This window comes from Acomys minous (assembly GCF_964271855.1).
Source record: "Acomys minous genome assembly, chromosome: 15".
NCBI classification, from domain to species: Eukaryota; Metazoa; Chordata; class Mammalia; order Rodentia; family Muridae; genus Acomys; species Acomys minous.
The window spans coordinates 15,966,061-15,989,517 of record NC_140497.1 but is presented as its reverse complement, the minus strand read 5'-3'; the positions used below and the strand labels follow the sequence as shown (position 1 = coordinate 15,989,517).

The window sequence follows — 23,457 nt, the reverse complement described above, 5'->3', positions numbered from 1 at the left end:
CTCAGGGAGGCAGAGTCAAGTGAATCACTGAGTTTGAGGCCAGCCCTGGTCTACAAAGGGAGTCCAGGACAGCCAAGGCTACACAGAAAAACCATGTCTGGAAAAAGCAAAAACAAACAAACAAACAAACAAACAAAAAACAAAAAAACAAAAAAGCTGCTGTGGTAAGGATACAGTGTAAAGGAAACAGTGTACTGGATATAGCCACAACCAGAAAAATCTGCCTTTGACCAACTTATGGAGACTGGGTATGTTGGACAATGGATCATGGTGACCAGACAGGTAGTAATCAGGCATCAAGAGGGTAGAAATGGTGCTGAAGTGGCCGTGTAGGCAAGTAGACATATCTAAGTTCTGGGCAAGGGTTCAAGATGAGATTTCAGAGCTAGGATATAGCTCGTTGGCTTAGCACTTGCCTGGAATGTGGAAAGTCCTGGTGTCAACCTCCAGCACTCCCCAAACAGAATTCAACCTTTGACCCTTGGGATACAGAGCAGATACATGTTAGGCCTGGGATATTGGCAGTTTATCAACAGGAGGGCTTGTGGCTAGATGTGAGAACTCTGATGAAATTACTTCAGATCATTTGTCAGGACTGGGTTGCTGGGCCAGGACAACAGTGTAGAGAACAGGGACACGGGAGTTGCAGTGAGCTGAGCCAGAACTCTTGGATAGTTACTTCATAACTGAGACTCTAAGGTGAAGGGTACCACCTAGAGCAGGGGTTCTCAACTTGTGGGCTGTGATCCCTTTGGTCGTCAAGTGACCCTTTCCCAGGGCTCACCTAAGACCATTGGAAATATCAGATATTTATATTACAATTCATAGCAATAGCAACATTACAGTTATGAAGTAACAAGGAAAATGATTTTTTTTGGTTGGGGTTCACCACAATATGAAGAAGTGCATTAAAGGCTTGCAGCAACAGGAAGGTTCAGAACCAAGGCCCTGGAACTAGGTAATGCACAATTTATACAACCATCCATGGTGGGGCTGTACCTAAAGATGGAATTGGCTCACTGGGAAGGGAAGACGTTGGGAATCAAAGGAAGAAGGGGCTTCTGGAGACTGGATGTCTTTCGTTGATGTCCGCCATGACTCACTGCATGTGGTGTGTGTGTGTGTGTGTGTGTGTGTGTGTGTGTGTGTGTGTCGCCGGACTCATAACTGACGCTCAGAAAGACGCTCACTGGACTGCAGTAAAGCCACAGGTTGAATGGATTCATTTCAAAACTTCGTCCCTCTCTTCTTATAAACTGCCATCAAGGACAGAGAGCAGAATGCACATAAGAGCAAGGCAGGAAGCGAGGAAGGCGCGTGTGGCATTTCCCCTTCTAGTCGCTCAGGGGTGGGCACTTCTTGGTTTCCCAAGCCGCTTAGGCTGGGTGGACCTTAGCTCTGAAATATTTCTTTCTTGTATGGAATCAACTGCAATGCTTGCTTTCCTATTTGAAGAATATTTAAAAATGGCTGTATATGTGTGTTGTATGTGTTCATGTGTACGCGGAGCATGTGCCTGTGCTGTGTATGCAGAGGCCACAAAGGAGGATGTCAATGTCTTTTCTTTTTCTATTGGATGTTGATGCCTTTCTCTTAAGATAATTTTATTGGTATATATGGGCATGTTGCCTGCATGTATGCCTGTGTACCATGTGCATGCCTGGTGCCCATGGAGAGTAGATGAGGGTGTTGGGTAAAGGTAACTGGAGTGACAGACAGACGTGAGCCACCATGTGGGCACTGAGAGGTATACGTAGATGCTCAGGTTGTATACAGATGCTGAAGAATCAAACTCAGGTCCTCTTGCTTGCATGGCAGCACTCTTTCTTGCCCACTGAGCTCTCTCTAGCACACCTGCCCCCCCCCCCATAAAAAGTACTTTGAGATGAAAACGTAAAACAATGGTTAAAACTACTGAAGTTATGTTGGGTGTGGTGGTGCATACCTTTCATCCCAGTACTCGGGAGGCAGAGGCAGGTGGATCTCTGAGTTCGAGGCCAGCCTGCTCTACAAAGTGAGTCCAGGACAAGCAAGGCTACATAGAGAAACCCTGTCTCAAAAAAACCAAAAAACCAACCAACCAAACAAAAAACTACTGAAGTTACTTTATAAAATATACTTTTACTTCATATGGTATCAATTACAATATTTGCTTTTTTGGGTAAAATCAAAATAACCACCAAATAATGTTATCCTGTTTGATTCTTTTTAAATTTTGACGCGCTTCTGGCTCTAGAACCCAGAGTGCTGCAGATGCTAGGCAAGTCCTCTGTCACTGAGTCCGGCCAAGCCTGTGATTCTTTTTATATGTCATTTGGAGAAAAGTGTCTCAGGATGAGGGCATTGAATAAATCCATAGCAGTGAAATGTGTTGTGTTTGGAGACAGTCTTACCACTGTAGCCCTGGTTAGCCTAGAAATCCCTGTATAGATGAGGCTAGTCTGGAATCCACCTGCCGTTGCCTCCTGAGTGCTGAGAGATTAAAGGCGTGTGTCACCATGCTGGACCATGCTGGTAGAATTTCAGGGTTATTTGCTTCTCTCTCACCATAGAATAGTAAATAGCAATCAGTGCTAAAATATGGAGGGCCCCGGGGACTGGCTGCATTTCTCCACTAAATATGTTACCCTGTTGGATTCTTTAAAATTTTTTGGCTCACTACTGGTTCTAGAGGTAGTTCTGCCACTTGCCTGGCACATGCAAACAGCAGAACCTCACAGCTTATTTAGTTCTCCTTTGGGCCTATCTAGAGAACATGCTGTCTCTGATCCTGATCTCAGGAAAAGTTTGGATACCTAATCCTGGCTACCCTCTGGACCAGGGATCTATCTGTCTTCTTTGTCTTGGAAAGCTACTAGATTGCCAAATAACCAGAAAGAATCAAAGGCGAGCAAGCATAACTAAGACAGCAGGCGTGAGAGGTGTGCTCCGTGGGCCCTCGTCCTTCTTTTTGACCCTGTGCCTTTGTTGATATGTGCCACACACAGATAACCGAGGGGCTTTGTTTTCGGGGTGATAGGAAGGTACAGTAATGCAACCTTGAGTGAACACAATGGAAACAAAACCCCAATGAAAGCCAAAAGGGGTCCTGTTTTATCCTGGTAGGATTCAAAGAGGAGTGATTTTTGGGGGTGTGGAAAATCAAGGGGAGGAGATGGAGCCCTTAGGGGCTGGGTGCTTGTCGCACAGTTGCCTGCACAGCACATCAAGATCCGTTTCTGGGTGGACAGTTAGGAGAAGGTGCTAGGACAGAGCAGCTTAGTCTTGCTTTCCTTTGTAACTCTCTGGGTTCACTTGCACTCTTCCTTCCAACCTCTGGGAGGCAGGGCTCTGCCTGCAGGAGCCAGGCCACCTCTGTCTCCTCCCTCCGTGGAGAGACTGCTGCCCCCTTCTGGCGTTAAGAAGTTATTTCCAGGAGAAATGCTTCACTCAGTTCTGCTATGGTGTTCCTCAGTCAAATTCTCACTCCAAGGCTAGGGTTTATTTTCAGACCCAAGGAGCTTGTGTTTTGAGAAAGGTGCTGTGTACATGGCCACACACACCTTGGAGGGTCTGCAGAGGGAGTTTGCTTTAGGTGAATTTAAAGCAGGGGTCTCCTGTTCAGATAATTATGGGGTGGGGGTGGGGGACAAAAAAGACCAGCCTCAAACCTGGGGCTGTGGCATTCTGGGCTTCATTTTCCTTTGGTGTAACAACTAGGAGTCTGGAGTGGCTCTGGTGTTTTCCAGGTTCAGTGATGGGTTAGTCAGAAGATGGGAAATTGGGCTGCCCCCTACCCCACACTTCTCTCCCTCTTCAGGGCAGCTTAATGTTGAACGGTTTAAGTTACTGGGAGTCAGGAGAGAGCTTGCAGGGAGAAGATGTCCTCAGAAGTCTGCAAGCCACTGGACTACACTGTTTCCAAGATCCTTCTGAACTCTGATGTGGTTTTGTGAACTTAAGCCCGGGACGTGGAAGCCGAAGTCACATGCCAAAAATGTGTGTAAAGTGTTGTGGATGTTTTGCAGGCGGACAGCCCTGAAGACATGCACAGCTGGATCCAGGAGATTGGAGCAGCTGTCCAGGCCCTCAAGTGCCACCCTAGAGTATGTCACTTCCTTCCTGTGCACAGTGTCAGCTTAAAGATAAATTATCTTTGAATGGCCATGTTTTATTTGGTTATGTAGGCAGGCAGCCCGGCCTCGAATGCAGCTGAGCCGTAGGCTGGCTCACTTGTTTTTCTCTTTCTGCTAGCTTCGGTACATTTCCCCAACTCTTTTTGGCTTGACATGAAGTTGGCCTGGACAGAGACATGAAATTTCTGATGTGTCCTGCAAGTCCAGGGTCAAGCAGATCTGCAAACGTGGAGTGAATTCTGCTTAGTACCTTTTTTTTTTTAATTACGTATGTATTATTTTTGAAATAGGGGTCTTGCTGTGTGGCCCAGACTATCCCTGTACATCAGAGTCATAGCCCAAGCCATCCTCCTGGCTTAGCATCCTGGGAAGCCAGGACTGCATCTGTCCCTGACTTGCACGAACTTACTTGAATTTTGTAGCCAAGTGTCCCTGTGAATTGGTGATCCTGGGTAGATGCTTTTCGTGAGACTTTGGGATAAACATTGTAAGGAAAAGAGCTTACTTTCTCTTTTTCTTCTCTTTCCACTTTTAGGAACCATCCTTTTCTAGATCCATTTCTTTGACTCGGCCCGGAAGTTCCAGTCTCGCAAGCGGGCCTAACTCCATCTTGTCAAGGAGACGGCCACAAGCAGAAGAGAAAAGAGCCCTCTGTAAGGCCCCCTCTGTGGTCTCCTCCTGGCAACCCTGGACACCTGTCCCCCAGGCTGGGGAAAAGCTGCTGTCAGCTGAGATTGCTCCGGAGGACTCTTTATTCATGCCTGGGGAGAGCAACGCTACAGGTGTGCTGGCAAGCTCTCGAGTCAGGCACAGGTCGGAGCCCCAGCACGCCAAAGAGAAGCCATTTGTGTTCAACCTTGATGACGAAAACATACGGACCTCTGATGTGTGACATGCAGTGCCATGGTGTGCAGGAGAGACAGGGCTGTGACTCATTTTCTCTGCCATGGTGGAGGACAGAGGCTAACGGCACTCAGTGGAGGGGCCTGTTCAGCCAGCTTGGCTTTCATTATTATTGACACAATGTATTTAATTGGGAAAAGTTACTAGGTTAGACCCACAGGCATACTCCATTACCTCTTGAGTGACACCTCTCCCCTTTCTCCAGGTTTCCTAATGAGGGGTTAGTTTAAATACTTCCTGTCTGGAGGAGGTTAAAGTCTAGTTTCACCCCTAAACTAAGTTTCTTTTTTCCTTGTAATTTCTTTTCTTTTCTTGGTTTTGTTTCCAGTCTACATACAGGATCTCAGGACAAGAGATCTACACCTGTTTATTGGCTGAGATCTGGGGGTCATCAGGTGTAGGAGACTCAGGTTACATCTTGACTGGGATCCATCTGAGGGGTGTCATAGGAATCTGGGGAGTAAAGAATGTCTACCCAGGCACTTCCCAGGGGAGCAGGGGGCACTTCTTGTGACTCATGGGGGCTAATTAAACTGCCATAGCCACTTGTGGGAATTACACTGTCCTCTTGACACTCTGTGACCCCGAATTCTGCAGACCTGGGTGACAGAGCCACCAGTCTGTTTCCTGTGTCAGGCCCCGAGGAAGGGGTTATCAGTGTTAAGTGCGATGAGACCAGAGCAGACACTTCTCTTGAAACCAGGTTGAATGTGTGTGTAGTGTGGTTTCTGTGTAGTAGTAGTGTCGGTGGCGGTGGCGGTGGCGGTGGTGGTGGTGTGTGTGTGTGTGTGTGTTAGAGCCACCTCTATCTCAGAGGCTTACATTTATGTAAATGAGGTAATGAGGAGATGGATGACTGTTTATTCTAGCAAGCATCTTTGGTCCATGTTTTCCAGGCAGGAGGATGGTTCTTCTTTGACACTGAGAATCTTGGCTTCTTCTCACAGCTCTTTTAGAAGGGGTCGACTTTTGTCTGATGTTAAGTGCTTGTGTACCGTGCACCCTGCTGACCAACTTGCTTTGCATACTTTAAGCCTCCTGTTGAATGAAGCCACCGCACACACTGTGGGTGGAACCAGCATCTGATAAGGTCCTATGTACTCCCAGTGGAGAGACACAAAGATGACTATATTTTTGATGGCTTAGAGACTGGGAGTAAAGAAATTGAATCAGAGGATGAATTGCTGGCTAGGGATTTCCTAGGTTCTAGAAGTATTTTAGAAGATTAGATTTCCACCCAAAATTTAGGGTGTGGCTTTTCCCACTGGGCAAGAAACCATTTCCAGTGCTTTTGTGGGTATTTGTTTATCAACCTTAAGTGAACTGTGTTACCAGAAAATTACGGCTATTTCCTACAGGGAGGTAGGACTTGGCTCTTTTATCAGCTGGATAAATTAACTATATTTTTAATTAGAAGCTTGTAGCGCTAAGAGACTAGGAGGCATTCTTATTTAAGCCAGTTACTACTCTTTGTGTCCATGGTTAATGTAAAAGCAGAAACAGGCATAAAGGTCCATAGTGTGAGAGGTGATGTGCTCTTTCTACTGTGACTGTCACCCTGAGTCTGGTGCCACACTGAAGACTGAGCTCAGTGGGAGGGGGCTGTCCCCGACTCTTAAGTTTGACTTTGCGTTCCTGATTTAAAAAACCAAAACCACTGGGTCTCTTTCTCTTTTTCTATTCACCCTCCCCACCGCAACCCCATTTTCAAAAAAAAGAACTTCTGTGTATTTTGGTTTTTATGGTTTGGGGAATTATTTATTTATGAGTGATCAAGGCTACAACCTACTTCAAATCCCAGTGCCCTTTTGTCTCTGGTTTCAACTTAAAATCTTTCTCCAGAAAGTTCTTTGGCTGCTCAACATTGAAATGCTCAGATGTGAGATGAGGAACTAATGAAAATAAGCGAGGAGCTCCTGAAAGCCTTTAGACATGCCCTGACTCACGGAAATGATGTCATCCTCTGGCATTTAAATTGCAAAATCTGTCTGTCCCTCCCGGAGTAACGGTTTGTTAGGTTATTACTGCTGCATACTGCTGCAGCCACTGGTCATTACTGAAAGTTGATAGGTTTCCGTATGTATCTTCAGATGGTGTGGATTAGACACAATGCAGTTTATATTATGTAAACTTACAACACTGTTGGTATAGTTTTGGTGTTCAGAAAGTACAGTTGTCTCTGTGAAGCCCCAAACATTCAAATTCTCAATTTTTATTTCAGAAGTTCTTTTTTTTTTTTTGTCCATATTTCTCGCCAGTTTTATATTAGTCCCGACCCAGCCCCATTTTAACTCATTGGTTTTTGCTGGAGTCTTTCTATGTAGTCCATGCTAGCTTTGAACTGGTAAATCCTCCTGCCTCAGCCTCCCTAGTGCTTGAATTACAAGCATATGGCACCCCTCAAGCATATCACAGTATTTTAATGGGAGCCAAAGATGGTGCATAAACCTTTTGCTTTCAATGTATAAAATAGAACCCTGTTGGGGGGCGGGGATAGGGTGTGATGCAGGGTGAGTTTGTGATTAGACAGAATGTGGATACATCAGAAAGGATTTCTGGGTTATAAAAGGCACTGCATTGTCTCTGTGCAATAAAAGCAGTCTCTGGGGGCTTGTCCTTCCGTACAGCTTTGCTCTCTGGAGCTGAAGGACTCACCACCCGTTGTTCTTGAAAGGTTTCATGGACTTGCTTACCCAAGGTCAGGTGAGAGCTGGCAAAAATAGAGTGCCTTTTACATCCTGTGAGCCGTGATGAGGCTATGGAAGACCATAGCCTTGTGAGGGACCTTGTCTCAAAGCAGTGGAGTGTCACCTCTACTTCCAAGTAGAATGCTGAGCCCCTGGGGAAAGATTTAAGGTCCAGTGTCTTACTTTACTGGAGGCAAACTGTTTTTTGTTTGTTTGTTTGTTTTGTTTCCCCCTTTAAAACTAAATGACTAAAATGACCGTCTGAATACATAACAGCAGTAGTTGAGTGGTGGATTTGATGTTTGTTTTCAATGTCAACCAAATAAACAGCCATTTGGTAGCAAAATGGCAGCATTTTGAAAATTAAGCTTTCCATGTCACCTCTTTAATTCTGATTTTTTTCCCCTCTAAAATCTGTTTTCCTCAGTCCTCCATTCTCTCTGCGTGTTATTGCCTGCTAGAGTCAATTACAGTCACTCATACTAGGTAGGCTTTGAATAAAAGTGAATATTTGGCAAAAACACACAGCGTGACCCCTTGGCCCTCTGTTTATGAAGGTGTGGCATGCCCCGTTTGAGCCAGTGTTTGAGCTGTGAAACACCTCCCGCAAGCACTGAGCTTAGAGCATGGAAACTCCAGCTTCTTACGATGTATGATCTCCTAATTGGTATGTAGCAAGACGTAATTTTCTAAAACTGTTTGGTTGCTTGTTTTGTAATAAAATCATGTGAAATATGAAATCTGGTTGTGTGTTTTCCTGGTCACATCTCGTGGCCGTGGGTGGGTGGTCACGTTTCCCACTTGCCCCGTGACTGTTTTTAAGAGTAGACCCTCCCTTCACGGCTTAGGGTTGGGTGGCTCTTGCCCTGGGGTGGCATGGGTGGTGGGTGATGTGTGTGTGTGTGCAGAAGTGAGCCTTTATAAAGTCTGGAGGCTGGCAGAGGCGGCGTCCAGGCCAGGGAAAAAAAGGTGTTGCGCGTTTCAGGCCAGTTGTGAGGCCAGAGTGAAGTAACTGGAAAAGTACAATCGAAGAGGGCAGTGAGCAAGATGATGTCCCAGACGCCGTGGACTGTGCGAACACAGTGTCTCTTGCTGTGGCTGCTGCTGCTAGCTGTGCCTGTTCCCTGGGCAGAGGCCAGGAGGTCCAGAGTCTCTTTGCCCTGTCCCGAAGCCTGCGATCCCACGCGCTGCCCGCCGCTGCCCACCTGCTCGGCCGGCACGGCGCCTGTGCCCGACCGCTGCGGCTGCTGCCGCGTGTGCGCCGCGGCCGAGGGCCAGGAGTGTGGCGGGGCGCGTGGTCGGCCGTGCGTCTCGGGGCTGCGCTGCGGCGCCCCGTTCTCCCGGGAGCCCGTGGGGGGCGCGTGGCTGGGCACCTGCGACTGTGCCGAGGGCGCGGAGGGCTTGGCTGTGTGCGGCAGTGACGGGCGCACCTACCGCAGCCTGTGCTCTCTTCGGAAGGAGAACCGTGCAGCGCGCCTGCGGGGCGCGCTCCCGGCGGTGCCGGTGCAGAAGGGTGGCTGCGGGGACCCAGGTGAGCGAGGCGCGGGGTCGGCCCTCCTTCGCCAGCTCCAGGGATTCAACCTGTTGTAGTTGTTCCTGGTGGTCTTGGCTGGTTAATGTGGTCTCTTTACTGGTTGCCACGGGGTTTCCCTTTCTCCCATTCTTTCGTCTAGTATGACAAGGGGGGTCATTTCATCTCCTAGTCTCGAGAACCTGCAGAGGAAGGGGGGAGGGGAGATGCTGGCAATGTTGAGATGGGCACTTGAATCCAGGAAGGAAAGCTCCCACTGCCCTTCATCGTGGACCGTTGATTCACAGGGACCACAAAGGCAGGGTGGCTCCGGAGAAAGTACAACTTTATCGCCGCGGTGGTGGAGAAAGTGGCGCCATCTGTGGTTCACTTGCAGCTATTCCGCAGGTAAAGGTCACAGGGAGGGCCCACTGCCCCAAAGTATAGCTGAGCATTATCTAACTATTGAAAAACGCTGTGAGGAAACCCAGGTTCAAAAAGTTGGCTGGGGTTGTAGCTGGGCAGTTGAGCTTGTGCGAAGCCTGCCGGAGACCTCTGGCTCCAGCCCAGCACCTGGTCAAAAAAAAAAAACAACAACAAAAAAACAAAACAAAACAAAACAAAAAACAAAAAACAAAAAAACCTTCCAAAAATTGTTAAGAGTTATTTCACTAAAGAGAAAACTGCCAAGCACAAGGATTCTTCTGACTTGTAAATTCAAGCTCCACCCGTGCATGTCGGTGGCTGCTGGTTTTTTTTTTGTTTTGTTTTGTTTTTTTCTCCCTCATATTCCACAAGCAAAACTTAAGGCTGATCGTAGGAGCCAGTTAGCATTTGGCACTCTTGTTTAGCCTTAGTCATCAGGTGCATGCAAGGGAACTCAGGTCCAGAGCAAAAGCAATTTGTTCTGCATCACAACGCCAGCTGGTAGTGGAAAGTAAGAGCTCGATTTTGACAGTGTGGCACAGTGTTATCACCAGGTCTGGCCTCGTTGCAGCAGATGACACACAGATTGCCACACTCGCCAGGTCTGAAGGAGGAAACTGTATTCCTGGACCCAGCTCTCGGTTGTGTTCAGAGAAGATGGCGAGGATGTGCTACAGGCGCCTCAGAAAGAACGTGGAAAGTAGACAGGGCAAGGGAAAGTGCTTGAGAAAACTCCCGGAGATGGCGTCTCCTAAACGCGAGGCTTCCTGCGACTCGCAAACAATGGCTGGATTCCTCCATTTTCCTGCCCCTCTACTCATCATACTGTTGTCTTGTTCCGGCACAGGTCACCCCTCACCAACAAAGAAATCCCTGCCTCCAGTGGCTCTGGGTTCATCGTGTCTGAGGACGGGCTCATCGTCACCAATGCCCACGTCCTCACCAACCAGCAGAAGATCCAGGTAGAACTCCAGAGCGGGGCCCAGTATCAAGCCACTGTCAAAGACATCGACCATAAACTGGATCTTGCGCTGATTAAGATCGAGCCGAATGTGAGTAGCTGAGAGCTGAGTCAGCAAACTTCACGTTGTGGGGAGAGGCAGGGATGGGGGTGTTCACAGCTCATTTGTTGATATTTTCCTTCATATTCCTTCACCGTACCTTTCCTTTGTATGGAGGGTATACTTTTCCACCCCCTCCCCCATCCCAGGCTTCTTTGTTTGTTTGTTTATTTGTTTGTTTTTGTTTTTCGAGACAGGGTTTCTCTGTGTAGCCTTGGCTGTCCTAGACTCACTTTGTAGACCAGGCTGGCCTCGAACTCACAGCAATCCGCTTGCCTCTACCTCCCAAGTGCTGGGATTAAAGGCGTGCGCCACCACCGCCCGGCCTCCAGGCTTCTTTTTTTAAAAAGAACAAAGTGGTGAGTGATGTGGAGATGAAGGCCTAGAGTCTCAGAGGCTGGTCCCTCAACCACCTCCCGCCACACTTCTGCCTCCTTCCTGTTGTGCTTCCAACCTTTCCTCAGTAAATGAAGAATTTAATCCTCGAAGCCTCAGTGGTACAGACTCCACGGGAGGAAAAAATACCTCACAATATACCTCCTTCTACCCCACCTCCACCCTCACCCCTACCCCCACCCTTGGGCAGAACAGGTGACTCGGTTGGAATATATAAGAGAACCCAGAATAGAGACGTCGAGGGAAAGAAAAGCTCATCCTCATGAAAAGGGATGGCCGTACAGACCCTAGTAAAGTCAGGGCTCTTACCACTTCTGATACTAACAGGACTACACAGCTGTTGTTCTCAACCTGTGGGTCTCGACCCCTTTGGGGTCACATATCAGATATCCTACATGTCAGATATCTACATTTTTGATTCATTTTGATCGTGAGCCTAGCCTTTAACGGTTGGGCCATCTCTCCGGCCCTATATTTATGATTCATTCCGGTAACAAAATCACAGTTACGAAGCAGCAATGAAAATGATTTTATGGTTGGTGGGGGGGTGGGGTGGGGGGGTGGGGGGGTGGAGGGGCTCATCACAACATGAGGAGCTGTATTAAAAGGTGGCAGCAATAGGAAGGTTGAGGACCACTGGTATAGAGGAAAGGACACAGCCCCCCCTTAGCCCCCCCAAAGAAAGGAGACCCTGCAGCCTCATACTCCTTCCTTTGGGGACAGCCAATGCTTGATTCTTTGCCCTCCTGGCACAGGTTACAGAGCCAGGCTGGACCACACCCTCCTCCAGCCATGAAGCTGGCCCGACTTCCAGAACTGCAGGGACACACCCTCCAGGTCCCTTCCCATTCAGTTCTTGATGTTCATCGATTTCCTTCTTGCCGTTCATCCATTTCCTTCTTGCCGTTCATCGATTTCCTTCTTGCCAGCCTGTTACCAGGGCCTCCGCTGTTTCCCTCTCTCCTGAAGGCTCTTGTCTTTGTCAGTTTCCTCTGCCCACCTCTGCAGCAGGGGGTCACAGCTCACACAACTCGGAGACCAAGTTGCAGAACTTCAAAGAGGCCGACGACGGCTGGCTGGCTACACATTCTTTCCAAAAGAGAATGGCCAGGTGCCTCCACATCAGTCTGGGTGTACCCCAGCCTTCTCCTCATCTGTTTTTAGCAGCTTGGCCCTGACCCAGTTCTTTCTTCAGGGCCTTCCGTGTCTTGGGTCTCTTGGAGAGTTTAATTTCAGCTTCACCTTCTCAAGCTTCGAGGCACCTGAGTAGGCAGCCCAAGGCTCAGGGGAGATCCCCCCACCCCCACCCCAAGTTCCTCTCCGCTCTGCTTTCTGCCTGGTTCTCAGACTTCAAGGTCTTGATGCCCACTTGGGCCAATAAGGCCCATTCCTCTAACCTGAGGTCTACAGTAGCTGTCACACTCCACATAACTCCTACCCCAGGGGTAATGGGGAGATCTGGCACACCTCCAATACTTGCCCAACCCCTAGCTTGATTGGGCCTTCTGAGTGTGGTCCCATCCAAGGGTCCACTCAGCCTGGCTCCAGTCTTTTTGACCTGTCACTGCCTCCAGACAGCAGGGATGAGAAGAAAGCCAAGTCCAAAGCCAAGGTCAGCCATGGGGAATAGGAAACCGTAGCTGAGAGCCCGATGGAAAGTCTTGGCCAAGGGATTTCACTGTCCTTTTGTTTGTTTGTTTGTTTGTTTGTTTTTCTTCTGTTACACATCAACACAATCTCTATGCATTGTCTAGCAGTGCCACTCCTGTCCCCATTTTCCATTCCATGAATCCTTCTTCAGTAGGCGTAACTCTTGGGTATACCATTTGCAATGCCCCCAACCCTGTTGAGAGTGCTTGGAGGTGCTTGCTGTACGAGATGTGGCCTGCACCTGGGGGCTCCTTAGAAATCCTGGATCTCAGACCCACCCAGGTCTACCAGAGTCTGCACTTTGATAGGCTCCTAGAGATGGACACAGTACAGTTTGAGAAGGCTATTCTGGGTGAGCTCCATCCTGCTTGTGACTTCACTCTGACAGTAAATGTTTGAGCAGGGGTGACTCTTAAGTGACTTGCTAATGCCAGGCATTTCACGGCTCACTAATTAATTAATTATTAGCTGCTATGCAACTTCGATTTTAAAATTTATTTTTAATTTTTAATCATGTGTATTTGTGTATGTGTTTCTGCGAGTGAGTGCAAGTGCCATGGGGGCCAGAAGAGGAAGTTGTATTCCCTGCAGCTGGGGTTAGAGGTGGTTATGAACTGCTCAGTATAGGTGCTGGGAACTAAACTTGTCTTTGCTGGAAGAGCAGTGCACTCTCTTCACCTCTAAGCCTCACCCTTCCTAATGCTGTGACCCTTTAATACAGCTCCTCATGTTGTGGTGACCCTCAACCATAAAAATTTTTATTATTAATTATTATTATTATTATCATTTGGTTTGGTTTCATTTGGTTTTTCAGGACAGGGTTTCTCTTGTTGTCCTGGGCTCACTTTGTAGACCAGGCTGGCCTTGAGCTCACAGAAATCCACCTGCCTCTGCTGGAATTAAAGGCATGCACCACCAGGGCGGGCTGTCAATGGATATTGGGTGACTGTGTTCTCTGCTGTCTTTCTCTTCTTCCGCTCCTGACCCCCATGTGAAGACTGACCTTCCTGTACTGCTGCTGGGGAGATCATCCGACCTGCGGGCTGGAGAGTTCGTGGTGGCTTTGGGCAGCCCGTTTTCCCTGCAGAACACGGTGACTGCAGGGATTGTTAGCACCACACAGAGAGGCGGCAAAGAGCTGGGCCTGAAGGATTCAGACATAGACTACATCCAGACGGACGCCATCATTAACGTGAGTCACTCTGGGAGTCTGTTTGCAGCCCAGAAGAAACTGCCAGGATATAGTGAGAAGGAAACGTTAGAGTGATCTCTTTCCCCTTTGGTTTTTTGAGAGTTCTTAGAGTTCTTAGAAGTCATCCCTGAGGGAGGGCTGGATGCCCTGTTGCTTGATTTAACTGGCCCCCACGCTCTGAGCTTGTCACAGAGGTTGCTGCTGCGATACAGAGTGGGGTCTTTTTGCTTTGCCCTGTACCCACCCTGACTTTAGGGTAAAGGGCAGGTTTCTCTAGTAAAACTCACTAGAAAATATGTATAAATGATGTGGAGAGCCGGGTGTGGTGGCACACACCTTTAATCTCAGCACTCAGGAGGCAGAGGCAGGTGGGTCACAGTGAGTGTGAGGCCAGCCTGGTCTACAAAGCGAGTCCAGGACAGCAAGGCTACACAGAGAAACCCTGTCTTGAAAAACAAAACAAAACAAAACAGAAATGTGGAGAACTGTATCTATCTGCTAACTGATGGCTTTCTCAACTTGTCTTTAGCACGGGAATTCTGGTGGGCCACTGGTGAACTTGGTAAGTGGCCGTTTTCTTTGCTGTTTCATATTTCTTCCTAACTTTAAACATGTTTCAAAATCTGCGATGTAGACTCATGGCAGTCTCATGGAGAGATTGAGGAGTGATGCCTTTTATTCCTGGGTCTTTAGTAAGTGGCTAGGGAAATTTTTAGAGCCTGTGATGGATTTAATCCTTCTGTTGTGTGTGTGATCTCATCCCACTGTGAGTATCCTGGCTGCAGCTTACTTCAAAGTTTCCCTCTCGTCTGTGTTTCTGTTGCTGTTGGGTAGTCATCCAGGAGATTAATCTCAGACTGATGCCAGAAGACCAACTGTGCTATGTTGTGTACATCTTTGAGGACCCCTTGCTTTTGCATATGAACTATCCTTCATCTAAAAATGCTGATTACGAAACAGGGCTTTCAGCCTTCAGCCTGCCCACAGATGACAGAAAAGCCAGCCATAACCAGAATCCACTGTTCTGCTGTGTATTTTATTATTAATTTAGCCAGTGCCCCTACTGGTGATGCTGAGCCTTGTGCTTGCTCACCTACATGTAGCAGCATGGGTATGGTACTCCTAGGCTCATGCCTCTGAAGTCTTTGCGTGTTTACTTCCTTCTCAAATGTGCCGTGCCCCCTCCCCCCCAAGTCCTGGGATGGAACCCAGGGCCTTGCACATGCTGGACAAGCACTCAGCCAACATCAGCCCACAGAGTGATTCCTGCTCAGCGCTGCTCGCAAGTTTTTGGTGCCCATCTTCCCAGTGACAACAAGTTCGCAGAACAGGGCTGGAAGACAGAATTTCAGGCCACACCCCAGAATTGCTGAGTCGCCATCTGTACAACCAGAAATGTCTTTTCTACCGTTCTTGTTACCTAACAGTGGCTAAAGAATGGCAGAGGGCAGGAGAGTGTTTTTTACTTCCATAGCACCCAACTTAGCTGGCCCTTGTTCATGAAGGTCAACTGTTTTCTAATTAACAATCCTACTGAAGTATTGCTGATTAGCAACAACACGACAGCTTTTGACTTTCCCATGTTTATTTTTAGCTTCCATTAAGTAACGAAGAGGCAGATGCTTCTTGTGGGCTTTGTTTGTTTGTTTAAGATTTATTTATTATGTATGCAGAGTTCTGCCTGCATGTACACCTGCATGCCAGAAGAGGGCATCAGATCACATTATAGATGGTTGTAAGATGCCATGTTGTTGCTGGGAATTGAACTCACGACTTTTAGAAGAGTAGCCAATGCTCTTAATTTCTGAGCAATCTCTCTAGCCCCTGGTTTTTGGTTTTTGGCCAGTTTTTGAGAAGGGCCTCATACAGTCCCATTTGGCTTGGAATTCAGTATATAGCTAAGGATGAACTTGAACTCCTAATCTTCCTGCCTCTACCTCTCAGGTGCTACGATTTTGGGCATATGTGACACTTGGGTACCTTCTGCTCTTATTTGTATCAAAATGTAAACTGTTGGGCTGGAGAGATGGCTCAGAGGTTAAGAGCACTGGCTGTTCTTCCAAAGGTTCTGATTCCCAGTGTGGCTGACAACCATCTATGATGAGACCTGGTGCCCTCATCTGGTGCGCAGGCACACAAGCAGACGGAATACATAATAAATAAATCTTTTTTAAAAAGTAAACTATAGATCACCTTTAGAAATTAACGTGATTTACTAAAATAAAAATGAGGTGGAGATTAAAACATAGTCCATGCTAGGCATGGTGGCTCACGCCTTCAATTCCAGCACTTGGAGGCAGAGGCAGTTGGATTGCTGTGAGTTCAAGGCCAGCCTGGTCTACAAAGCCAGGACAGCCAAGGCTACACAGAGAAACCCTGTCTCGAAAAACCAAACCCCCCCAAAAAGCAACAACAACAACAAAACAAACAAACAAACAAAAACCCCCCAAAACCCAAACAAACCCAAAACCCAAAAAATCCAAAAACCACTCCACAGCAACCTTGATTTTTGAATATGAAGAAAGTATAACTTTTAATATTTCTAAAGTGCCACTCCCTTCCCTCGCCACACTAAGTGCCCTTGAAGATGACATCTGCTCCTTCCTAATGAAGAAGCAGATTTTCCCTCATCCCTCCTGTTTTAGTCATAAGACCTTAGTTTTACTCTCCTCTGCCTGTTCCACTGCTGTGTGGTTCGGTTTGCTGAGCACCATGACTTAACACCGAGCGTCCCCTTCCTTGATAGGATGGTGACGTGATTGGTATCAACACTCTGAAGGTGACTGCAGGGATCTCCTTTGCCATCCCCTCAGATCGGATCAGACAGTTCCTGGCCGACTATCACGAGCGCCAGCTGCAAGGTAAAGCGAGGTGGGAGGGTTCGGCCATTTTCATGTGGACTGCCACCTGTTGGAGCATGTCATCTTTATGGTGTTCAGTCACTGGCTCTAAGATCTACAGCAGGGGTTGGGTATCTGTGTTGGGGGACTAAGCACAAAGCTCAGCATGAGACAAAGCAGAAATGCTTATGTTGTACCGTTTAGAGATGAACCCACCGGCTGTAGATGTGTCGGTGTCAGCCACAGATGTCCTCTGAAACAGATGGTATACACGGCCAGCTGTTTTAACAAGAGATTCTGGGATCTAGGTGTCTCTTAAGCTGTGCCAAAAGGAAATAAATCGGGCCGAGAGTCCTACATTACCGTTTTCCTTTCCAGGCAAGGCTCCTTTGCAGAAGAAATACCTGGGCATTCGAATGTTGCCCCTCACTCTGAAGTAAGCATTGGGTAACTATGTCTCAGAGGTACAAGTCATCACTTGGTAGGGTTACCAAGGAAACAGAAGCATCTGAGGACCCGTGTGGGGACCACAGGCTGTGCTGCAGGGCTGTGTCTCCCTCTGCCTGTATCAACATCTTTCTTTCTGGATGGCTCCATCATGTCCAGAGAGACAAAGCCTTGGTCTAGAGGAGGGGACAGCACCCAGCAGGGATGGCTTGTGAATGGCTGGCTGGGATTTGCTTGGGTGCCTGCCAGTCTCCAGCTGAGCAGATGGGGGAAGAGATAGGCTATGTGCCTCCTGAGAGGGGCAAGTCTTTTTTTTCAGGCCTCAAGGGATCACTGTGTTTGCTAACCTCCATACTGTTCCCAGCCTCCTTCAGGAAATGAAGAGGCAAGATCCAGACTTCCCTGATGTGAGCTCTGGAGTTTTTGTCTACGAAGTGATTCAAGGGACGGCTGCCGCAAGGTAAGCGGAGAGAGCTTTGCCCAGCCACCTGAGTTATTTCTAGGCGTGCACCATGCTAAGCTTGGAGCAGTCAGACTTGAGTACCAGTGTCAGGGTCATGACCTGTACATGCTGTACGAGCTCCTGAAAGCTGGCCAGTGTGACTCAGTAGCGCAATTTAAAATTTTGTTTGGTTTAAGTTGATGTCAGTGAAAACACCAAAAGCACCGGAAACAGTCTAAACTATCTTCTTATTTCCCTTTTCGCTTTCAGAAGGGTTACATGCTGTGTTAGTTATAGCACTGGATGAGATATTACAGCATAAGGACAAATTGGGCATGTACTAGATGGATTTCAAAGGCCTATAGGAAAGTGCAAAATATTTTTCACAACTTCAAAATATTTATTTGATGTTAAAATGATAAAATGGTAGATTTAGTGCACTAAATCAGATGCACTATTAGGATTACTTTATCTGATTTTTTAAAAAGGTGGCTACTCTAAAATCTAAAGAGCAGCTTATATCACCTCTATATTGAACAGTGTCAATAGGGGCTCTGGGTTATAGCCTAAGTTAAAATTAATTTTGCTAGGAATTACCACATTTCTCTTTCCTTTTGCAGGTAAGCTAAGCTATACACCAGCCCCTAAATATACTTCTTCAATATTATCAGTTATTATGTAATAGCTAAGTTTGTTATTAAGTTATTAATGACTTATGTATTAATTTTAGTATTTGGTATATGCTTTCATGTGTGTGTGCATGTGTGTGTATGTGCGGGTGTGTGTGTGTTGCCGTCTTCAGCCACTACCCACCTTTTGTTTTGAAGTGGGATTTCTCACTGAACCTGGAGCATACCAATTGGACTATGCTGGCTGTTCCCAGAGTTCCAGGGGATCTGACTATCTTTACCTTCCCAGTGCTTGCTGGGATTTTGGGCATGTGCCTCTACATCCAGCTTTCCCTTTCTTTTCTTTCTTTCTTTCTTTCTTTCTTTCTTTCTTTCTTTCTTTCTTTCTTTCTTTCTTTCTTTCTTTCCTTCCCTCCTTCTAATACGCGTGCTGGGGACTCAAACTATCCTTGTGCTTGTGTAGTGAGCACTTTTCCCTCTGAGCCTTTCCCAGATCTTAACTCTGCATTTTTGAAACACGGGGCCTCACTGTGTAGCCCAAGCTAGCCTGAAACATGTAACCCTCTTGCTTCTGCCTCCTGAGTGCCAGGATTATAGGCATGGGCCACAACGTCCCAGTTATCCAGTTATTAATAACTATTAACTAACGATACATAATTAAGTAATTGGAACAGTGCAGTCATTTTCAGTTAATAAAAATGGGAAGGATTCGGCAGGTCAGAAGTCTTAGTGCACAGTAGGTCAGAAGTCTTAGTGCACAGTAGGTCTTCTCAGACACCTTTTCTCTGAGGTGTGAATGGCAGTGTGGACTGCCTGGGATGGCACCTGTATTACTACATCAAATGCTGGGACAGCTCCTTGGAAGGGTTAGCAAGCCATTTTCAGCTTTGCGTTAGAATACTTAGAGTCAGGAAGAGGCAGCTTGCTCTGCAAATGTTACTCTCCTGGGCTCTGCCCTTTCTTCATTACTACTCACTGTTTTTCAAGAGCTCAGCAACCTGTTGAGATGTTGGCAACTCTTTTAGACCTGGGAGAAATCACAGGTACCAGCAGTTTAGCACAGCTAAGTGTCATGTCTCAGGATACTAAATTTGTCACGTCCTAAACTTTTCTAGACTCTCCGGATCCCTACCCTACCCTGTTCCTCCTTCAACTCCTTATATAAACTTCTGATCCAAGGCCAGAGAGCTCAGCTCCTTAAGTTGTCCCTCAAAGCGTGGTGTGCTGTCAGTGGCAGCATCAGCGGTAGCCAGTCTCAGTGCTGGCCATGAGCTCTGGATTCTCCTGTCTCAACTTCCCAAGTGCTGGGGTTAGCTGTGTGAACTGTGTCAGAGAAATCTCTCTCTCCCCCCATCTCCCCGCTCCCCTGACCCTATCCTTTCTACCCTTCCTCTCTCCCTAGCTCCCCTTAACTCTACTTCTTGCTCTCTGGGGTTCATATCCAGGGCTTTGTGTGTGCCAATCACCTGCCCTACCACTAGCCTACATCCCTAAGAGAGTCTTAATCTTTAACAGGATACCCAGGTAGGATGCACACACACACACACACACACTAATGGGGGCGGTACTGCCGTAAGTCTCCACCAGCCCAACCTCCATCCTTGCTGGCTTTCATTCGCTTGTATTTAATAACAGCTAATAATTACCCCGACAGCAGCTGGCACTTAGGGAACATTTATTATATCCTGGGCACCAACATGTTTTTACAGTTGTTTGAGGAGTCTCATGACACAGTCCTTGTTTTTACGGGGCAGCAGCTGTGTTAAGTTACACAGAGGTCAAAGAGGTGAAATGTACCTTGGCTTAATTCCTCTACAGTCCTGATATTGTAGTTCCTCTCAATTCTAAGAGACGGGGTTGACTCAGTGGCAAGAAGATGACTTTTCAAGTCTGAAAGCCACAGGATCAAATCCCGCTTTAGTCTCTTGAAAGTTGTGAGTCATGGGCAAAGGGCACTTATCCTGTATGAGCCAACTTCCTCATATTCAGTGTATGGTAGGCCCCAAGCCACAGCACGGTTTCTTTCTTGCTCCATCTCCCTGCTCATGATTGCTGAGTTACCTTCTTTCTCTGCACACGGTCCAAGTCATCGTCCTCTACTGTCCTTGTTCTTTTTTTGTTTTTTGTTTTGTTTTTTTCAAGACAGGGCTTCTCTGTATAACAGTTCTGGCTGTCCTGAAACTCACTCTGTAGTGCAGGCTGGCCTCAAATTCACAGAGATCCGCCTGCCTCTGTCTCCCAAGTGCTGGGATTAAAGGTGTGTGCCACCACCGCTTGGTACTGTCCTTGTTCGTAAGGACTTCTTGCATGCAGCTTTATCCTTCCTTCTCTTCTTATCCCACGGGGTTACTTTTCCACGCCCCAACCTCTGGTGATGCCCACTGACCTAAGGACCAGGTGGGTGGGTACCTGCTAAACATACCCTCTACCACTTAGCTGTGCTCCAAGCCCCTCACATTTTCCACACTCCACATATCTTGGTAATCCACTCTCCCTGTCACCTTTTTCTTGAGCTCCCTATTTTCCTTAAATAGCATCTCCTGGATCACTTAATTTGACGCCCCTCTTTTAGCCCATTCTTACCTTTACACAAACTACCAGCCTGTCCCTGTTTATTGCTCTTTGTGTTTGGAGCTGGATTTTGTGTCTAGAACAGCACTTCTCAACCTGTGGGTCTTGACTCCTTTGAAGGCGAACAAGCCTTTCACAGGGGTCACCTCAGGCCTGGAAAACACACATATTTATGTCAGGATTCATAACAGTAGCAAAATTACAGTTATGAAGTAGCAACAGAAATAACTGTATGGGCCGGGCATGGTGGCGTACACCTTTAATCCCAGCACTCGGGAGGCAGAGGTAGGTGGATCATTGTGAGATTGAGGCCAGCCTGGTCTACAAAGCGTGTCCAGGACAGCCAGGGCTGTTACACAGGGAAAACCTGTCTCAAAAAAAAAAAAATTCTATGGTTGGGGGCCACCACAACATGAGGAGGTCACAGCATTAGGAAGGCTGAGGACCTCTGCTCTAGGATTTATATTCCATGCGAGGTTGATGTGTTGAAGACTGAATGGAACTATAGCTTTGAGTCAGAGCTGTAAACATCTGGACTTGGCAGCCTGAGTGGCTTTTGATTTACTGGAAGCCTAGCATCTGGGAGACGCAGTAGCTCATCACGCTCCAGTTCCAGAAACATGGGATGGGCTGTGCAGTCAGACTCATCAGAGCACAACTTCCTGTGGGGGAAACACTGTCTGGCTTGGTACTATTGCTCTAGTAATGTTTGAGGTTAACACAGGCAAAAGAGGCAAAGAAATTAGGAGCTAAACAGTCCATTCCAAGTGGAACTCAACACACAAGGGGACTCAGCCGCCCCCCCCCCCCAGAATTCTCATGGGATATTAGTATTATAGGAAACACAGAGGACCATCGTCCCCTAGCTGGTGTCACAGCACAGCCTCCATCAGCCCTTGCAGTTGGAAGGGTTCCAGGTAGTCCCACCTTCTTGGTTGATATTTCTAATGGTCAGCAAAACAGTAGGGCAGTGCATGGTGGTGGAGGTGGTGGTGGTGGATCAGACAGACAGACTGACTGACCCCAAATGGAGCAAGAACTCTTCTTATGCTTTCATCATCTTTTTTGGGTTTTGTTTGTTTGTTTTTGAGACAGGGTTTCTCTGTGTAGCTCTGGCTGTCCTGGAACTCACTCTGTAGATGAGGCTGGCCTCGAACTTACAGCGATCCCCCTGCCTCTGCCTCCTGAGTGCTGGGATTACAGGTGTGTGCCACCACTCCCGGCTTCATTATCTTTTCTTTTTCTTTTCTTTTTTTCTCAGCTCGGGGTTGAGAGACCATGATGTAATCGTCAGCATAAATGGGCAACCTGTCACCAGCACAACTGATGTCATCGAAGCTGTTAAGGACAGTGACTTTCTCTCCATCATTGTGCTCCGAGGAAGTCAAACCTTGTTTCTGACTGTCGCACCTGAAATAATCAATTAAGCACCGTACTTTGAGAAACTGGCTCGCAAAACCAGCTGTATCACCTGGTCTGTATCGAAGACATGCCAGAGATGGCAGGGGCTTAGGATATCAAGAAAGATGGATGCTTTGAGTGCATGAGCACACGTTTATACACACACACACACACACACACACACACACACACACACACATACACTTCTCATGGATCTTGAGTTTGAGGGTCTCCTCTGCTGCAAAAAACCATCCTAAGCCAGCAGAAACAGCCATGGCGATCTGATGAAATCTAATGACATGTAAACAACCGAAAACAGGCAATTCCTAGTTAAATCTTGACAGGACACTTTAGTAACCTCCATAGTCACAAACTGACATGCCACACACATGTGCAAATAACCTACCTACCATATATTAAGAGCCTGAATCTGGAGTAAAAAGGCAATCATATTTTAAGATACTACTCTGTGTACTGGGATTCCTGGGTTATATTACATTTCAGGTCACCATTTGTAGATAGAAAAGTCAACTACAAGACAGATAGAAACTGATGACATTAGCTTACCACACAGGAATAGTACCCTCAAAATGATTGTTTTAGCGGTAGAAACAATTTTGGTCCTCCAGTGTTTCTGAGAACAGCTTCTTCCATTAAAATAGTTTTCTTCGAACCATTTTCAGATGTACTTCTTACTTAGGTTCTTTTTTTTTTTTAGTAGTATTTACAAACACGCAAGGATTTACCATAGTGAGCTGTGGTAAGGCTGAGTCATGGCTTAAATAGTTTAATTTGGGTAAGATTTTAATTTTAGTTACTGTCTTCCAGACTTGGGAGGGTACTGGGGGTCAAACTAGGGACCAGTGCACCTTAGGGAAGCGCTTACCATTGAGCCTGCCAAAAAAAAATTTTTTTCCCCCTTTTAAATATGGCACCCCTGGAGCTCCTTAAAGCCTATGTGAAGTTTGATGTGTATATTTTTTCTTTTCTTTCTTTCTTTCTTTCTTTTTTTGAGACAGGGTTTCTCTGTGTAGCCTTGGCTGTCCTGGACTCACTTTGTAGACCAGGCTGGCCTCGAACATCTGCCTGACATGTATATTTTCAAGGACACATCTAAAAATATTATCTTAGTGTGTACAGATTATGAATTGAGAATTCCAGTTGTTGTTGTAAGCAGGGTTGAAGTT

The 23,457-nt window shown here is 47.0% G+C and overlaps 2 protein-coding genes across 7 annotated transcripts in view; both read left to right on the top strand.

Annotated features, from left to right (window-relative positions):
• Positions 1–8,445, top strand: part of PLEKHA2 (pleckstrin homology domain containing A2) — a 58,424-nt gene extending 49,979 nt beyond the window's left edge. For all 6 annotated transcript variants that reach the window (XM_084760330.1, XM_084760331.1, XM_084760333.1 and 3 more), the window contains 2 exons: positions 4,008–4,085; positions 4,651–8,445. In XM_084760330.1, the coding sequence (XP_084616456.1) occupies positions 4,008–4,085; positions 4,651–5,007 (435 nt within the window). In that variant the 3' untranslated portion in view covers positions 5,008–8,445. The remainder of the gene's footprint in view (positions 1–4,007; positions 4,086–4,650) is intronic.
• Positions 8,446–8,580: 135 nt separating this feature from the next.
• HTRA4 (HtrA serine peptidase 4) lies at positions 8,581–22,948 on the top strand. Its single transcript, XM_084760320.1, has 9 exons — positions 8,581–9,236; positions 9,524–9,623; positions 10,489–10,693; positions 13,746–13,940; positions 14,470–14,502; positions 16,687–16,801; positions 17,159–17,216; positions 17,592–17,687; positions 22,131–22,948. The coding sequence occupies exons 1-9, from the start codon at positions 8,753–8,755 to the stop codon at positions 22,294–22,296; spliced, it is 1,452 nt and encodes a 483-aa protein (XP_084616446.1). The 5' UTR covers positions 8,581–8,752; the 3' UTR covers positions 22,297–22,948.
• Positions 22,949–23,457: the final 509 nt, after the last annotated feature.